At 50.3% G+C, this 18,783-nt stretch overlaps 5 protein-coding genes across 5 annotated transcripts; 2 read left to right on the top strand and 3 right to left on the bottom strand.

Moving 5' to 3' along the window:
• Positions 1-416: 416 nt before the first annotated feature.
• On the top strand, positions 417-1,231 carry UCRPA7_2903 (putative short-chain dehydrogenase reductase sdr protein; the record flags this gene model as incomplete). Its single annotated transcript, XM_007915458.1, has 2 exons — positions 417-521; positions 572-1,231. The coding sequence occupies 2 exons, from the start codon at positions 417-419 to the stop codon at positions 1,229-1,231; spliced, it is 765 nt and encodes a 254-aa protein (XP_007913649.1).
• A 1,597-nt stretch (positions 1,232-2,828) lies between these two features.
• On the top strand, positions 2,829-3,980 carry UCRPA7_2902 (putative nadh:flavin oxidoreductase nadh oxidase family protein; the record flags this gene model as incomplete). The annotated part of the gene is made up of 1 exon (XM_007915467.1): positions 2,829-3,980. One exon carries the CDS (start codon positions 2,829-2,831, stop codon positions 3,978-3,980), a length of 1,152 nt encoding a protein of 383 aa, XP_007913658.1.
• A 4,662-nt stretch (positions 3,981-8,642) lies between these two features.
• UCRPA7_2901 (hypothetical protein) lies at positions 8,643-10,100 on the bottom strand (the record flags this gene model as incomplete). The annotated part of the gene is made up of 1 exon (XM_007915461.1): positions 8,643-10,100. The coding sequence occupies one exon, from the start codon at positions 10,098-10,100 to the stop codon at positions 8,643-8,645; it is 1,458 nt and encodes a 485-aa protein (XP_007913652.1).
• A 2,672-nt stretch (positions 10,101-12,772) lies between these two features.
• Positions 12,773-13,624, bottom strand: UCRPA7_2900 (putative ankyrin repeat protein; the record flags this gene model as incomplete). Its single annotated transcript, XM_007915470.1, has 1 exon — positions 12,773-13,624. One exon carries the CDS (start codon positions 13,622-13,624, stop codon positions 12,773-12,775), a length of 852 nt encoding a protein of 283 aa, XP_007913661.1.
• Positions 13,625-15,893: 2,269 nt separating this feature from the next.
• Positions 15,894-17,682, bottom strand: UCRPA7_2899 (hypothetical protein; the record flags this gene model as incomplete). The annotated part of the gene is made up of 3 exons (XM_007915471.1): positions 15,894-16,798; positions 16,874-17,153; positions 17,314-17,682. The coding sequence occupies 3 exons, from the start codon at positions 17,680-17,682 to the stop codon at positions 15,894-15,896; spliced, it is 1,554 nt and encodes a 517-aa protein (XP_007913662.1).
• Between the last annotated feature and the right edge of the window lie 1,101 nt (positions 17,683-18,783).

Below are 18,783 nucleotides of genomic sequence, written 5' to 3'. Positions count from 1 at the left end.
GAGAGTTTAGTGTTTTCTTCTCCACGCACGGGTCACTGAAATGATCCGCCCTTACCCGGATATGGTTGTCGGCACCCATGCTCGTGCAGTAGTAGCACGACATCTCGCGCCCCACATGCCGTGGGTTGATGGTGCTTGAAACCACTAAACGCTTAGGTAAATGGAGGTGATTTGTTCATACATCGAGGCTCTAGTAAGTTCGCGATACTCACATTGCATTTGACACTTCGTGTCTTGACTTCGCTCAATTATACGAATGATCAAAACCTCACCATGACAGCAAAGCACAATATAAAAGGGATCTCTGTCTATACCTTTTGGTTTTTATGTCCGGCCAGTTGCCACTTACTTTCGAAATCGCATCAACCATAATTCTTGACCCCCAAATCTCTTGTCGAAATAAAATTTACTCTAATATGTCTACCGATTTCAAGGGCAAGTTGGCCATCATTACTGGCGCCTCGAAGCTGAACGGTATTGGCTATGCAACGGCACATATTTTAGCAAGGGGTGGCGCCGACGTAAGACACTCTTACATCGGTAATTTCTGATATGCTGACCTCCTTTGAAGCTTGTTCTTACCTACAACACCAACAAGGTAGCCATGCAGGGAGTCGTAGACAAGATCCAAGCCCTGGGTGTCAAGGTCATCGCTGTTCAAGCCAACGCAGGCTCTCCAACTTTCGGAAAGGACTTGATCGATGCCACTACTAAATCATTTCCTGGCCGCAAGATCGACATCATTGTCAACAATGCCGGTCATGCCACTTTTCAGGAGTCGCCTCAAGTTGTGCCGGTTGAAGAGTTCGATGCGCTGTTTCATCCTAATGTCAGGGGTCCCCAACTTCTCATCACAGCAGCCCTTCCTCATCTCAGTTCTCCAGGAGGACGTATCATCAATATTGGAAGTCTCGTGGCCAAAACTGGATCGAAATACTGCTCACTCTACTCTAGTACCAAAGCTGCCCTCAACACACTGAGTCTTGCGTGGGCTGAAGAGCTTGGTGGGCTAGGCATTACAGTGAATGTGGTTGCGGCGGGGCCGATTGACACTGACTACGCGCCACCGGAGGAAGCACCTTTGACTCAGAAGTTCAGAGTCCAGCAGTATATCAAACGAAATGGAAGTGCTGAGGAAGTTGCAAATGTTATCGCATTTGCGGCAAGCCCGGCTGCCAGCTACTTGACTGGACAGGTTCTGGGCGTAGATGGCGGCCTGGTCCACCCATAAGGACTTCCAGTTTGCAACGGGTTTACATGCATGTACCTAGTATATATCCTACAGCATTGAGATATTGGATAGGCAAAATGATCGGAGTTCGAGCAAAGCATGTTCAATATGTCGTGCTAACATTTGATGAAGGATCGAGATATACGTAGTAGAGAGAACTACTAAGCGTAATTAAGATACCCGAGATGATATGTAATGGCTTGTAATATTTGACTCGTAAAAGGAGGGATCCGGAAGTGAGATTGATAAAAACAGCGACAATCACAAAAGGAAGAAGTCGAACGGTAGACTTTAGTTCATGAAAGCGTTCTGATTTGGTGGTTCATGGCCAGTAGAGAGGCTCTTTGTTATTTTCTCCATATTTATGTAGTATAATTCGGAGTGTCTTGACCTTTGTACTATGAATTGAAGGTTTATGTGTGAAAGTTGACTTGAGAATACTGACAATACTGACTCCTGATAAGACTGGTAGAGGAGGATCCAGAACCATGATATAAATGAACTAAAACATTGATGCACTGACTCTCATACATACATTTGTAAACCAGAGACTCCTTCTGATGTTCCGAATCAATCATCATCATTGTGCGATCTCGGTGGAATGATCGATTTCGTATCCTAGCTGTGGTGAAAATCAGCGTTTACAGCTTGTTGCAACTCATCTATTAGTGAGGTAGAAACCTTGGTTGGCATTAAAGTGGGTCCTGTATAACAGAGTTTCTAGCGTCATGCAACTAGGGATCGTCTAATACCCTTTTGAGACAACATCCTCAGATGCATTAGTTTTCCCTCTCCATAGTAGTCAAGGACACTTACACGCTCGCTGAGCTAAGATTTCAACGGTCAGACGCCGGCAAGTCATGATCCGCCTCTTTCCCATGGCATGTAATGGATAACACAGCGCTATTTGGTTTAGAAGGCATTGCACGATCATGGCGCGGATATGTCGGGCTTCTCCATAATAAGATGGAACTTCTAGAGTACACCGGAAGTTATGCTTACACTCCTTGAATCTCTCTGCTCTAGAGAGTCACCGGCCTCTGGTGACTCCAGGTTGCCATTGGCCAATCTATAATTACGCGAGACTTCTATGGGTTTTGCTAATCACGAGTCGAGTCATCTCCCCTGTTTGTCTAGTCACCTAGAAAAAGAAACAAAGCTGAGAAGCCCAACAACTACAAACCCTTCGGAGTGTGTCACCACAAGAAAGGCACTCACTAATTAGTTCGCAAAATCCGGAGATGTTACGGCATATTGATTACCAATCCGGAGGCAAAAATGTCCCATCTATGGCGTGCAATCAGGGATTCGTTATTTACGGATTATGAGCATCGGAATTTTAATCTAGCTCCTCGACCGGAAACTAACCGTGGTGGCAGAGACCACCTTATTTAAACTCGATGTTCCTCGATCTTTTGAGCTTTGAAATTTTGTGATCACAGTATGTATGAATGTTGATGTCTCAATTTCCTCCTCTATATCTATACTTTGCTCTACCATACGTATCATACCTATCTGGCCCTTCAGCATCCGGTCTTAACTTCTATCTACTCAGCCACCTAGATTCTAGTTCTTAACGAAGCACATCCCGGCCATCATGGGATCAATCGCTTCAGATGTGGCTGCCCCTTCACAGCTCTTCTCACCTTTCAAAATCGGCAACCTGGAACTAAAACACCGCATCGTCATGGCTCCATTGACCCGATTCCGCAACGACGAGAACCACGTTCCCCTCCCCTTTGTGTCAGATTACTATGCTGAACGCGCCTCTGTTCCGGGCACATTCATAATCGCCGAGTCGACGGTTGTCTCGCCTCGTGCGGCAGGATACTCCAATCTCCCTGGAATCTGGAGCAAAGACCAAATTGCGTCATGGAAACGAGTGACCACCGCAGTGCACGCCAAGGGAAGCTACATATTCTTACAACTCTGGGCTCTGGGACGCGTAGCAGACAAAGAAATCGCCGAGAAGGAAGGCATGAAGATTGTTTCATCGAGCAATATCTCTATGGACAGCGACCACCCGGAACCGGAGGCTTTAAGTTATGAAGAGATCCAGATTTTGGTGGCAGATTTTGGTCAGGGGGCTAAAAATGCCATTGAAGCCGGATTCGACGGTATTGAGGTTCACGGTGCAAATGGTTATCTAGTCGACCAGTTTATCCAGGATGTCGCAAATCAAAGGACCGATGAGTACGGCGGTTCCATTGATAGGAGGAACAGGTTTGCTCTGGAGGTTGCTAAGGCGGCGGCCGATGCTATCGGTGCTAAGAAGGTCGGATTTCGAATCAGTCCTTTCTCGACTTTCCAGAGTATGAAGATGGCCGATCCGTATCCCCAGTTCTCTGCACTAGTTAAAGGTCTCAAGGCACTAGGTTTGGCGTATCTCCATGTCGTCGAGTCGCGGATTGCGGGTGATAACGCAGGTCAAGGGACCGAGAAAATCGATTTCTTGCTGGACATCTGGGGAGATGATTCCCCTTTCTTGATCGCTGGTGGTTGGAAGCCCGATACTGCCCAGGCAGCCATGGATGATCAGTACAAGGACAAGAATGTCGCTATAGTCTTTGGTCGGTACTTCTTAGCTACACCCGACTTGCCGTTCAGGATCAGACGAGGGCTTGAGCCAAACAGGTATAACCGCGATCTATTCTACGCGATCAAAACCAAAGACGGATACCTGGACTACAAATTCAGCAAGGAATGGGAAGAGGCCAGTAAGCATGGCCTGGACAATATTTTGGCATGAGAATTGAACAGCCCGGATTTTACAAGACGAACGGGCCAATACTGTGCTTAAACAGAATAATTTTCATTTGCAGGGATCAAGGGCATTGACGTTGCTCTGAACAGCTGCATTACAAACAAGTGGCTCTTCATCTCTGTCGTCCTCCTTAGGTTAGAGTCTTGTCACCTTGTTACTCAGTGACAATTAGGATTACTAGACATTTACCATCTCGCACTAGGTACTACATCTATGTAGGATTATGAGATATACACTCTTAGTATCTACTACGATTCTAATGGCTCCTCAATGCTTGATTAATATTGTACTACGGTACCTTGCTATCCTCTCTGCCCGCGTAAGAGACTCGTGACCTTCTTGCATCAGACTTTTGTAGTCTTTACCAAACCTGGCGCATAATCCCATTGATGGTGATTTCCCGTTTCGAAAGACAGGCTTGAATGTTGAATGTCCACCTTTTTTTGACATTGATTTCGTGCCAATTGCACAGATAATCGTCAGACTTAGATGCAAAATGAACCATTTTTAAGGTCCTGAGTGAGGTTTGTTGTTAAAGAATGTATCAGGTCCTTTAGGTTTTCTTTACAAAGACTGTGTTCACACATCGAGACAAATGCTACGCCCCTTTCTCTGAGTCTGGTGGACAGTGTGTGACTTCTAAAGGCCGTCCTGGTCCCAACACGAGGCGTGACATGCCCAAAACGAGCATAGAAAGCGTTCCAATCAGTGAGGGGAATGAGATCCAATTTTCAAATTGTCTTTGCCCCTCAGGCTATTCTTTTCCACAGTTTTGGTTTGGGGGGCTTCTCGAACTTTCGCACAAATTTTCTTCGTCAAGGCATGACCTCACATTGGTCAGCCCCCTTCCTGATCACACAAACGGAAGCATAGCAGGCAAGCTCAAGAACTGCAGCTATAGCAATGAAGGGAGACTCGGGCCGAGAGTTCCCGGCAGACACTCACCGGGACGATAGCCGAGCTGTCCGACGCTACCTGAGAGAGGGTGGCGCCCTTGACGATGCAGTCGCGTCATTGTTTCGTAGTGAGTCTTCCTATATTTCTTCGCCCAACCGTGAAAGTCGTTCTCTCAACAATGATAACCTTCGAATAGACCACACGACGCTACGTCCAATGGCCAGTGAGGAGGTAAGTCAATAAAATGAAGACCATTGGAGAGCCCACAGAAAACATATCTAAGTATGATGAATAGGAAGTCGCTGTGCAACCTGTGCGAGAGAATAATGGACTGGTGATTGCAGCACCAGCACCTCACAAGACTTCTGAGAAAGTGAACAGGAGATTCTTGGGCAACAGAAATGGAGATGCTGTCTACGAAGTCGTCAAGAAACTCACTCTGATCGTTACTATCAAGCTCCCTTAAGGGGCCGATCGCCTGTTCAGCAAGCATTCGCCCTGTCCAGAACCAGCTAGCATGATCAGCACGTATATGGTAGTAGCCGGTTGTCTTCCCAATGGTGCGTATACAGCACTGGTTCATCATTTCCCTGATCGTCCACATGCTCAACCCCTCTCTCATTACTGCAAATTGGGAGAGACGCGTGCCACATACTGGGTAGTCCCGGACGAGGTCGGCCAGCCTCCTAAGACGTGAGCTCGCCGGGCGTCCAGCGTCTAATTTGAAATCCAACACCCATCTTTACGAAGAACTTCAGTAGCTTTGGGCGTCTGTTCATCAGCGGGAAGTGTGGAGGAGAAGAGAACACTTGGTGGTATGAGGATCATTCTTGCTGGAGGCTATTGGTAGTATACGGAGAATAACATGTCAAGCTGGCGGTCTGAACTTGATGTTTGATCTGAAGTCGTGATGACGAGGACCCTAATTTGTACTAAGAAATTCGATCGGAGGAGCTGTTGTTCACTACAGCCACAGACTCGTGCAACATCGTTCCAGATCAGACATGCTCAACCGAAACGTGCTGCGCACTTCTTGGTGACTCTCCTGTCTCATGCAAAATATGATACGTCTTTGACAAATCTACTGAGCTCACGCTTTTGATCAATTAACAGACTAAGAAACATAATCACTCAAACGTCGTTCTGCTCATTTCCTGTCATATTCAAGGGGGTGGCTCACCCAACAACTTGCTCGGCAATAAATCTGTCAGATTCATTTCATTGACACACACATTTATTCAAGCTATGCTGAGGTTTCCTCGTTTGCATGACCAGAGCAAGCTTTGCAGGAGCTGTAGCTCACATTGCTTCAGCAGGCCTCGCTCTATACCTACCCAGGATGACCTATTGGCGGATGAAATGGACAAAATCAATGGAGACGTCACCATAAACGCTTCCAAGTTAGGCGAGCTCAAGCAATGCTTTTCATCGTTTTTTCACATATCCATGATCTCATGCAACTCATTTGTTGGCGTTTCCGCTTCCGAGGTTGGAAGGTGCGGCTCTCAACGCGCGTCTCCACGTTTGCTCTTTCGGCCCTGCAATCTCGTCCCATCAGTCATTGTCATTGACGGCGAGGTGGCTCTTGCAGAGATTCGCCCACGTCTTGAGCTCCACAAGATCGGCGCCCGCCGAGCTCCCAAGACAGTGAGCTAATTGACACGTCTCAGAAAAGTTGAGATTGCTCACACTTCCGCAGAACACATTGAGTATTGCTGGCATAAGCACGAGCAGATTCACTACTTGGATCTCTCGGCTTGCGAGACTAGTCTTTTCTATATTATCTCAGATTCTCTCAAAAGTGGTCATCTTGCTCATTCTGCTTTGCATAGCACGATGCTCTCCTAGGTGGCAATGACATAGTGGTAGTTGCTACAAGCGCCATTCAATGAAGCTGTTAGTGTTGCTGTATTTTTAAGGAGAGTAGTGGATCCCTCCATGGCCTACCCACCACCACAGCACCATCAGATCACAATATTTCGACCCCTCGACACAATTTACGGATAGCTCCATATTCTGAGGCTATGATAGCCTATATCCCTTAGATCCTGGGCTTCATGACATCATACACTTCATTATCTCCTACATTACTGAAGGCCCGGGTAGAGGTATTCCGGCTCGCCACGCCTGTGGTGCCATGCCTCCGCTGGCTATGACCTTCTACCAAGCCACTGCCTTCCTCAGAGTCCGATTCCAGGCGCAGTATTCCATATTCTCTCGATATCGAAGTACGTGCGCCTTACTGTCTCATAGGCTTTTGATATGAGATCCATTTCATACAGTGTGCCCTACATTATTGTCTTTATGTGCACTCTCTCCTGCTCTTGTGATAGGGATCAGTATCTATACGTATCTATTGCCACACTGAGTTCTGCTGTAGCTGAGAATGTAGCCGTCATTTTGACCCTGTCTACGCTCGGTCCAAGTGTAGTTAACGCAGAAGCTCGATTGGACTGCTCATTGTTTATGTTGCCACCTTCTGTGAAGGGAGATCGAGCGAGCGTATGCCTTCGATTTTCACTTCACCACTTTGCCTCTCATTCTCTTTTTGAACTGCTGTCTTTGATATAAAACATCCATTATGGGTTGGTCCCATCTCTGCTGTAGCTCTCGTGGTAGATGGAACTCAAAAGGCACGATGCCGGCCCAGGGCTTTACTTCTGCAGCTTCGGATGCCGGCCCGAACCGGAGCCTACTCTGTTCTTGGAATCTTCCTAGCAGGAACCACTCGATTATGTGACTATGGGGCTGGGCGGAAACGAATGCATTCTTGTAATTTCCCGTCTCGTTGGTATACTCGAGTTTTGCCCCAGCGCGGACCAGAAATTTCACCATGTCGAGGCGTCCAAAAGAGCAGGCAATCATCAGGGGACTGCCTTCGGGCGATCCTTCCAAGTCGATCTCCGCGCCATGTCTAAGAAGGATTTCGGCGCTGGCGTAATCGTTGGCTGCTGCCGCCTGGCAGAGGGGCGCCAGCCACAATTTCGGAGTCAGGTTTACGAGTCGTCGGGCCACGGGAGTCGGCAACGCTCGACAGAATTTATTAACAAATGAAGAGTTGATATTGGTCACGGAATATGGCAGGAGCTGCTCGAGATTCTCGCAATCGGCGTGCAACATGTCCGAGTTGAAGATAAGGCTCCTGAGGTGCCGCACTCGAAGTGCTCTCTCCACGGGTGATACGCCATATATGTCCCTTTTGTACAGCACGCAACGCGATGCCAGATAGGCGAAGACTACGGCTTCACCGTCCTCATTGGCAGCGCAGTCAAGCGCGGTTCCACCCTCTGTGTCGGCGGCAGACAAGTCTGCGCCCATGCGATGCAGGAGTTCGACCATGGGGAGGTTGCCGTTCTGGGCAGCATGCATCAACGGCGTGTAGTTTGTGTTGTCACGGTGGTTCACACTGCCACCTGCCTTAATAAGAAGAGTCGCGATAGCGACGTTGCCGTCCTTGGCACTTATCGTTAGGGGGCTACACCCGTCTTCGTCGACAGTGTTGACATCGGCACCGTTTTCAATCAGTATGTTTATAGCTTTGATATGGCCTCTACCTGCGGCAATATGTAGAGGCGTGTCACCCTGAGGAGTCCATGAAATTGATGGTTCATTGGCAGTGCGACTCGTGTAGACAGGCGGCCGTTTCTTCTGGTTCAGGAGATGAGAGAGAAGTTGCTCTTCTGCCGGAACCTTACCTCCTGATGGAGAGAATCCCGTGATCATACTTAACAACTCATTTTGTTAGTTCTCTTAGAGACAAGTGACAAGTGACAAGAGTGAGGGGATGTGCCAGGGGCTGACGAACCGGTATTCCTTTTCATAACTACGAATATGGGCGATGATGGTCAACAGGAAGGAGGTGTTCCCATTTTGCGCAGCCACATGAAGAGGGTTGTGTGGCTGGTTGAATACGTCAATTCTACGGAGAAGGACGTAGGTGAGCAGTTGCTCTAAGCACTTCGTTGAAGTCAGGTAATGGGTGGCCAGCGGCGCCAGACCACAAAACAATTCGCGATGCCCCCAGCACAGGACGTTGTCTGGGTTTGCACCCATGGATATTAGCCACGAGACAATTTCCGGCCTGTTAGCCCGGACCGAGCTGAACAGCGGTGGACAGCCCTGACAAGATGGCAGAATGGCGTCAATAGAGCAGCCCTCGTCGACGATTATTGCCTTGCACTCGTTCAAGTTTCCGGTCTTGATAGCGGCTTCCAAGTCAAAAGCCGTGTGGAAAGTCCTCTGTCGCTGACCAGAAGCCTTGTTGAGATCTTCTAGTACAGTCCTTTGGAGGCTCAGCCACTGAACGATCGAGGTCTTCTCGGATCCTTCTTCAATGAGGACCCGGGCTATCTCGCGGTCCCGGACGTCGAATGCACAGTCCAGTGGAAGCCAGCCCCTGGCGTCGCGCATATTGACGTTCGCGCCGCGCTCAATAAGAGCCATGACGGCTTCGATGTTGCCGCGCTGTGTGGCCACATGAAGCGGAGTCACGCGGTGCTCGGAAATGGCATTCACGCTAAGCCCAAGGTCTTCGTCCAGCAAATACTGGGTTGTGTATCCAAGAGAGCCCGCGGCGGCGCTGTGTAAGAGGGTACATCCTTTCCCGGGACGCCACTGCCTGTTGAGCTTGTCGTAAAAGAACATGCTGAAGGTCTTGGCGAAGTAACCCTCCGGGGCCTCTCCGCTTCGCAGCCTTTTCAGTAGCTGGACATTTCCGTAAGTGGCGGCTGCGGTGGCCACCGTGAAGCCATTATGTTCCGCATTATAGATGTCGCCCCCGAACTCCACCAGGAGATCAACTATGCCGAACTGCCCCCTCCCGGCCACTAGAGAGATGATCGACTCTTTGTCCCGTGTGGCAAACGTTGCATTTGGGTCTGCGCCGTGGAGAAGCAAGTCCTTGGTCTTCTCCACCTTATAGAAGTTGCTGTCGAAGACCACATGGTGTATGAGCGGCCGTCTTTGAAGGCTGACTTCATTGATGCGGTCTTTGTCGACATGCTGTAGCACAGCCCGGAAAGTGATTAAGTCGGCAGTACTACAAGCTGCCTCGATTGGAGACTCGTTGCTAATGAGGGAATGCACGTCAGGGTCGTATTCGAGGAGAACTGATACGAGTTGGTGCTCGCTCTGACGTATTGCCCGTACAAGTAGGTCTCCATGTACAGGCGACCTGGGCTCTTTCCACAAGTGTGTTGACGCTTGCATTACTCTATTGATCACTGGCACAATCCAACTGCAGCGGATACTGTCCTTATCCTTGTCGGCGTATGAGGAGCGTGTGAGTAGTGCTGAGAATAGTGGGATAAGAGCAGATGTCTTCCTTGTTGCCTCAAAAGATGTGACAACTCCGCAGTCGATCAAAGCGTCAATTGCAGACCAGATGACCCCTCTCTTGCATCTCAGGTTTTGACGCCGTTCCTTCTCTTGGTCATGTTCGATTTCGTCCGTATTGCTTGAAAGGTACGAAGAGGCGTCGCTGAACTCAGAGTCGATGCGGGCAGCGCCAAAGGTCCCGCAGCTAGAGCACGGAATGCTGAAATGAGCAACAATCTCGGTACAGAAGAATTCCCAGAAGTGTATCACTGGGGCCGTGCCGGCGCGGGGAAGGGTATGGCTTGGTGGGAGACAGGACCGTATAAGGTGAGCATCTACAGCTCCTATCCCAGATTGTGGGTTATTGAGTCGGAGCAAAATCAATTGTAGCGGGATCTTTCCGTCATCACGCGCAATGAGATGGTCATATCTGGAGAGCATGTAATCGACAAAGCTCTTCGAGCAAAAGGGCCCTAGGTGATGTAGAGGCGTCGAACCGTCCGTCGATGTCTCCGGCAGTGAAACTCCACTGTCGAGCAATCGACAGAAGAGCTCCTGGTTCCCAGTCTCGGCAGCAGCATGCAGTAGAGGGAGAGTGCTTTGGAAGAGATCTGGGTTGTAAGGTCGTTCACAGCGGTCGAGGAGAAGTTGCGACGCGCCGACCGCACCTGATACAATCGCGCAGGAAAGCGGTGTTTGCCCATCGGTAGAAACGGCGGCAAGATTCCGCACGCTCTGCTTATCAAATTGGAAGAGAAGGGAAAGGACCTCTGGAGTGTTGTGGCGTGCTGCTATATGCCATGCCGTATCACCCTGAGCTGTTGCTGACTCGTTGTCAATTCGTGCACCTCGCTCGAGTAGCACCTTCGCAGTCTCCGCGTGGCCTCGTTCACAGCAAAGATGCAAGGCAGTTTGCTGTTTATCGTCCGTCGTGTTCACATCAATACCAAAGTCTAAGAGGACAGCAGTCGCCCTCCTGCTATTATTTCTCGCGGCGACATGAAGTAGTGGCGTTTTCCCGGCTCGCAGCGCCCATTGCCGCTGCGAGGACCTGGTATAGGACAATAGGGCCTCGAGATCCTCGCTCAAATCATACTCAGCTGATACTTTGATTGCGTGTAGAACATCATTATCCGACATGCCTGCTATATACTGCATGGCAGGGGGCAGGGGAGGCAAGTCGATGTGTTGACGCTTTGCTATTCTCTGAATCGGTGGCAGGAGCCGTGATAAGTTAGAAGACGATCCAAGCTGTGAAACCTTGTCTATAACGACTTGGAGCAACTCCAACTGGAAGTCATCCCTCCAACTTGTTGCGTTCTCGAATTCGTCGATCGCATCGTCTGGAATAGCGGTATCGGGTCGAAAGAAAGGCAAGAGTCCACGAATGTCCCCTTGGCGAAGGGATAGGCCGACTGCTATTGCAAGAGCCGATGTGGACCGCCAGCGTTGCGCAGAGTCAGCACCGCAATCTAGAAGTAACGAAATCGTACTCTCTACTTTGCTGAACCAAGAACTGGGAGGTCCTTGGTAGAACCAAGGAAGAGCAAGGACGGAAGACGACGCCGAAGCCGATGAGAGCATTCGAGGGCCACCAAGGGCAAAATGAAGTGTGAGCCCAGTTCGCTGATCGAATTGACAGGAACGCCTCGATCTAGAAGAAAACGACATATCTTGGGCTGTGAAAGAGCAGCAGCAACATTCAAAGGTGTGAACTCAGGCCTCAATATACAAGTTACGAGGGTCACGACTCCTTTTTCCTTTTTCTCCCCGATGATGCGGTGCCACCGAGATCCTTCGAGCAGCCATGACAGAAAAATGCCAGGTTTGTTCGGGTTGAATAACTTCTCAACGTACCGGCGGAAGAATGAAGCATCTTCTAGTAGAACGGTCAAGGTTTCCTGCTCCAGGACGCCCATGTCTTTTCCCAGGAATAAGCGCGCAGCTCGAGGATAGAACGGGTGTCTTGAATTTCTTTCGTCCAAGAACTTCAGTTCGGCCGGGATAGCAATCGGGCGTCGTTCGAAAGCCGGAAAGGTGAGAAACCGAAAGGAGGTCGAAACTAATGTCGAAATGGCCTGTTTCTTGGAAAATCTGAAAAATGCCAAGGGCGACGAAGCTTCAATGCCCTCGAGATACTCCAGGACTGTAAAGTGAGCGAATTCAAGTTGATTACCGCGATTGGTCTTCCGCACGAGGCTGCTACATCGACTTGTGATTTCATTTTCGTCAGCAATGTCATCGACATCCATCTCGTCCTCGCCGTCGGGAATCGATACAGCTTCACACAATTCTTCAATTGTAAAATTCTCCCCAAGGCCAATCCAATGAAGGGCTTTCTGGATAATGATGCGAGTCTCGAGTGGCATAGTGAGTAACCTTTCTAGGATCCTATCATACGTTTCAAAGAGAGTCGGCGGTAACTCCTTTAACGCCTTTCTACGGGCTCTGTCGGTAGGTAATTCGCAGAGGTGGTCGATTTGGCAGGCAACCCACCGGAACCTGTCAACCTAGAGTTAATATAGAACTTTACTTCTTTAGACAAACAGACAGACAAAGCATACTCACATTCCCTTAGCCCCGCTGATGAGCGTGCGGCGTATCTCCTCATCAAGAGTAGGATTCTTCACAGCTAGATTGCTTAACTGCTTCCGTTTCTCCATTTCGGCCCGGACGTAAAGTTCCAGGTCCTCAGTGTGAGCGGCGATCTCTATGTGGCCGAAGTCTCCCGCTAGCTCCTCTCGGATTTCCGGTTCATCTCTGCTGAAGAGGGCCGCGGTCACGGCAGGAGATGTGTGTATAATCGACTTGAGAGAATGCAATACGTGACGAACATTGACGCCGCATTCGTCTAACCCATCGATGACCAGGAATACCTTGTCATATGACGCGGTCATATGTTTAATGACGTCCAAAAGGTCATCTGTGCTTGGTTCCCTGCTTAGTCCTTTCTCGGGATGCAGGTCATTATAATACATTTCCAGATGTGTAAATGCATCATCGTTCTGTTGAGCTATCTGTGCGCCAAGCACAGACAGTATGGTGGTCGTTTGCTGGCTACTTTCGTTCTTGTAGTCGCAGAAGTAGAACGCTACAGCGACCTGTGCGCTGCTCTCCTGGAGAACCTCTTCGATGACAGACCCGCAGAGAATAGTCTTTCCAGCGCCCGGAATTCCACTCAGCCAGATCTTTGAATTGGGGGTGTCTTTCCACTGCCAGAATGTTGGGTTGCTCTCGGTCAGCCACAGACCTGTCATCGGTTGACGCAGGTTGAGACAGGTCTGGAAGCTAGCTTGCGGGTTGATACGTAGGAAGAATTCTATGACCGTGGTACGCTTCTTGTTCCATTCTATTCGTGTGTCAATGCTGAACTTGCGCTCGATCGTGGTCCGCAGTGCCTTGATACTCTGGTCCATAACCTCCTGCTTTGCGAGACACTGCAGCAGCTTCCCAAAGGTGTCAGCTGAGAGAGCCAATTCAAGTGTCCGCTGATGACCCGCCATCTCGTCCAGCAACTCTCTCGTTTCCTCCACGGAGAAAGGCCATTTGAGGCTCCTCGAAATCGACTTAAGCTTGCGCCCAGATGCAAAGTCATCCTGGGCCTTTTTCAGGCGCTTTTCAATTCGAAGAAGCGTATGCCGACAGGCGTTAAGATGTTGTGCTTTGAAGCTCACAGGCCGCTGGTGGCCAGGCCCAGACGACGTCAATTCTTCTTCCAAAGATGCTGCGAGCAGCGACAGATTCTGAAGGATGCCCGATAAGTTCCTGGTTCCAGTTGTGAGCTCAGCAACCGCTGAATGTGCTCCGGCTGCCTGCCTTCGGAAGCTGTGAAGACCATGAAATACGTGGCTAGCAAGCGAGACTATACCTGCGACGCTGGCTGCAAGAGAGAATGGATCCGCCATTGGCAATTCAATGGATAGAGGGGAAAGAAGTGAGGGGCTGAGTCGATCTCCTCTAGGTATACTTTATTGCCGCCTTGCCTTGCCTTAGACCAGTCCTTAAACCTCACCGTCGCTTTGCAAATACATCCTTTTGAATATAAGGCTTTTTCTTCTGTTGATGAACTACCTTTCGCATTGCACAGGCGTCAGATTCTCGCCAATATGTAGGCACTACTCGCTCAGGCGCTAGCTCAGATTGATTGGTTTCGAAAAAAACATGTTGTTGTCTGGCCTGCATAAGTTAGCAGGCGTTATTCTCTTCCGAGGCGCAGCTGACATTTGCCATTAGCGTCCTTCTTACATGAAACCCAACTGTTAACAGGTCTATTTCCACTCCTCGGAAATCTGGCCTTCGTGTGCTGAGGTGCAATTTAGTAAGTCAGTAGAATATCCAGATATGACCTACCCGTAAACAATTAGACTAAGGACACATTATCTGTGAATACCACAGCTCAAGACACAGGTGAGAAAGACAAGCAGCTGATCTAGTTACAACTCAACACAAGGCGATCAAGGACCGTTTCCGTTACAGCATACGACATATTCGTGCAGCTATCGGGCCCATCACATTCTATTTGTCTATTGCACCACATAATGAAGCAGCCTGACAACGCTATCGATCGACTATTGTAGTTACCAATACACGAAGATAGAATAAGAAGTAGATAGAGATAAACCAGCCCACAAGAGCCGCATGCAAAGACACTAAAGGAACCGAGTCCCTATTGGCCTGGGCCACCCAGAATATAAGTCACACGTTTATACCTTATCATTTCACTTCATTTCCCAGAGCAAGTTTACAAAAAGGAGACATATGTGGACAATACCTATGTAGTCAGTCCGCTATGAGCGCAGTGAGCACCTAGAGTGGATAAGGGCGAGCATTCCCTCCGTCAGACAGGGGCTAAATATATAGTCGTGCAATAAAATGAGACTACACAAGCACCAAACTATTCCATATCGAGGACTAGTACGAGAATGGGAACATCGATATGGCACGCGTAGGCATTGCCATGGGTGGAGGGTACAGTTAATGAGAGAGAATGGCGGAATCAGTCAAATTAAACAACTCGACTTCCACCATGCCGCGCAGGGGAAGAAGCTAGATAAAAAGCAACATTATTAGAACTAGAAGAAGGGAATTCGAGAATTAACAATATGTCACGTTTGCACAACGTCATTTGTGGGCCTGAATGGTTGTTGACCCCTCAGTTGCAGTTGAGGGTTTTCATTCACCTTGCTGAGGTGCAGCGGATCAGTGTTGGATGGTGCAGCGCGCTCGCTAGTGCTTGGCTGTCGAAAGCGGCGAGGGGCCCTTAGGGGATAGAATGAAGAAATTTGCCTTTGTAAAATTACAGATAAGAAATCCACACAAGGCCAGAGAAGAACGCAATACTAAAGCCAAATATCGGTAGACGCTTGAAGGCCATAGCAATCGAAACGAGATCACGAGTCAGTAGAAGGGACTAGCCACGGAGGGCTTGACATCTTGCCAGTAGTCATTGCCATTGTCTGTTGAACTCATAATATTCCATGCTTACCAACTCAACCAGGGCGTTCTAGACCTGTGGGTGCCTCTTAAATGCAGACGCTAGCTGGGGGCCATAAAGGAAATATCTTACATGATATTTTTGAAATCCAGGAAAATCAACCAGAGAATATCTGATGTAATGGAAACCAGCAAAGTTCCAGGAAGAAAGAAGTCGCTTGCTACCGTTAAAAGACCCTCCGTCCCAAGTTGTCAGTAATAAATCTCCCGCTCCGGCTTAGCATTATTGTCTATCCAACTCCGTTTGTAAAGCCAGAAGTGCCCGAACATGCCCTGTTGCGCGCGGCCCCATTCGCCCACGATGCCTAGCGGGGTCATGACCCCTTCGTATGTCCACTGGTGCGCGCCAATGTACTGCTTCTTGAGGCTGACGATCCCCGTGGTCCGGTTGATCGAGCCTGCGAAGTTGAAGCCTCGGACGATACCGTCCATGGCATCCTTCGCCTCTAGGGTTATGTTTCCCTTGGCGTCCGCGGCACCAGTCGTGAACTGAATGCCCTCCATAGCCGGGTCTGATGACGTGCCGATGTTGAGCGCATATATGTAGTATCCATACCATTCTTCTTCTTCAATGCTCTCTATCATCTCTCGTATCCGTGACGTGTACCACTCTTGCCACGACTGTGCCGTGGTTGCAAGATAACTCCCCCTTCCTCGGTCCAGAAGTGGCAGTCTCGGACGTGATCTTGGGTCACCGTTATGTGGTAAGGGGTTGATGAAGGGTATCTTGTCCGCCAGTGGTAAATCGGGTTTCTCTGCAGATTTCATGAGGTATGTTATGACGGCAGCCAACTGGAGTGATCGCGTCTGTAAACCGTCCCAGCTATTACAGAAAGCAGCATTCATGGGGCTCATCTGCTCCCCCTGGAACTCTCTCTTGATCGCGAGAGCAGCGAGCTTAAACTTATTTGGGGGCTGCTTCTTAACCAGCGCCCAATCCGCAGGTTGCAAGAGGCTCATCGCTGTGCAGAAGGCGAGCTGCAGGCTCAGCTGCTTGTCGCCTAGGAGTCGTGACTCGGGCCATATCTTTTGCTTGATCGACCAGTTGTTGATGCCCAGCAGCTCGTAGCCCAGCTCGAGATCGCAGAGGTCCGAGTCTGCGAAAGAAGAAGGGGTTATCATCAGTCACCTGATCAGGCGTGTCATCAGAGGTCCACATGCAAGCCACTCACAGCCAAGGACAAGCAAGGTCGACGACACTCCCAACTTCCCTTCCAGCTCTTCGACTACTTCCCGGTCGGGTCCTCCCGTCTCCGGTGCCGGTGACCTGTCCGGCTTGGTTAACGGCGGGAGCAGGCTCACGATCTCCGTTTTCAGGCTGGCCCGTTGCCGAATGGCCACGGCGAAGGATTCCCAGACAGACCGCGCCGCATCGTCGTCGGCCAATTGAACCCCAAGGGCATCGATGAGTGCATCCTTGCCAGGAGTCGACGTCGTTGTGAGTGCAGCCATCTTCTCGTCGTCATCATCAGTCAGTCAGTGATAGATATCGCTCGAGCCAATGGCAGGTGGGGGTGCGGGTCAGAACCGGTGGTGGTTCAGGCCACGCGACATACGGGCGAGCCAGCCAGCCGTTGCGCGCTACATTTGAAAAAAAGCAATGACCACTTACATGCAGACGCAGACTCTCCTGATAGACCAGGGGATCGTCGAGGAGGTCTCTTAATTGTCGACTTGTGCGGCTGAGAGACAAGATGTCGGCGATGTCGCAGCAGGAAGCAATCTTGCGCAGAAGCTCGGCGGGAAGAGTGCACAGGCTGATTGCGAATGTCTGCTGCGGGGCAGATGAGCTGCTTTCTCCTCCTCCGGCGGCTGATGGAGAGGACCCCGCCAGGGGTGGTACGCTGCTACTGCTGCTGCTTCGACCACCGTCGTTGGCGTCGGCTCCGACAACACCCTTGGGCGAGCCGCTGCTCCTGCCGGTGGAGGGCTTGCGCGTCTGCCGGATGGCAGAGTGCAGCTTCGAACGCAGACTAAGCATGCTCATGGCCGGGCTTATGAGCTTATGAGCACGAGCGAGCGAGTATCAGGGGGGACGGGCGAGATGGGGGAAACAAGGCCGTCGTCTGTTCGCGTCCCGTCTGCGCGCACGTACGCTCTGTCTCTGTCTCTATCTCTGTGTCTCTCTCTGGGTCGGCCTGGCTCGCGTTTGAGGGTTTCAACGTGGGAGAATATCCTTTTGGGTGTGGGCGATAAGGGAAACTAGCGGGACAAGACCAACAACGACCAGGACCAGGACCAGGACCAAGACCACCACGAGCAGCAAAGTGGAGGAGCTGGGATGGGAGCTGAACCGAGCCCAGGGTAGTAGACTGGGTCTGCTCCAAGGTTGGGACTGACGGGGGTGCGCTTGTGCACTATGCGGTCTGGGCACGCAACTCTACCTCGAGTTACCGTAGCACTTGCTCGGGAATGGCCTGCCCTAGTCCGTTCGGGTTACACTTTGGTTGGAGAGAGAGCCAGGGATGAGCACCAGGAGACACATGTGCTTCCAGCCGCTCTCTCTTACTGTGCGGGCGTGGGAGGACAAGGCATCGGTCGGCCCGCATCTTTGCCTCGCTCTTCAGTCTGCTGGTGAGGACACCAACCTAACATACCCAACCCCTCACTTCCAAGACTCTAACGCGCCCATGACGATGGCCTCAGCAACTAAGTTAACGCCAGACTCTACGGCTCCTGGCTGTTCCCGTTGAAGATGAATGGATGGGCCAACGGGGCATCTGGCCCCGCACCGCTGTGGATAGTTCACAGTTAGTAGCTCAACGTTAGGCGGGATGGGGGGATTCGTTTTTTGGGGAACGCAGCGCATAGGCCAGCTGCAAAGCAACCAGGAGGAGCATTTGCACTGGCACTGAGGGGAGGGAAGCTCTCTCTCCAATCTCGGCCACCAATTGGACCCAAGGTTATCAGGGGTTATCGACGGCTCCGCCCCCAGCGGCTGTGCCGAGAGACCCCCACGCGACCCTGACCTTGCAACTGTTGGACTGCTGCTTGCTGCTGCAAGATACACACTAGCTGGAAATTGGTCCTGAGCTGTCCTCGGGTAACTGACACTGGCTGATTGTACCTAGCTACGTATGTA

The sequence above is a fragment of the Phaeoacremonium minimum genome, assembly GCF_000392275.1.
Source record: "Phaeoacremonium minimum UCRPA7 unplaced genomic scaffold PA7_03_scaffold_215, whole genome shotgun sequence".
Classification (NCBI taxonomy): domain Eukaryota; kingdom Fungi; phylum Ascomycota; class Sordariomycetes; order Togniniales; family Togniniaceae; genus Phaeoacremonium; species Phaeoacremonium minimum.
The sequence above is the reverse complement of the archived record's forward strand: the minus strand, read 5'-3'. Positions and strand labels throughout refer to the sequence as shown.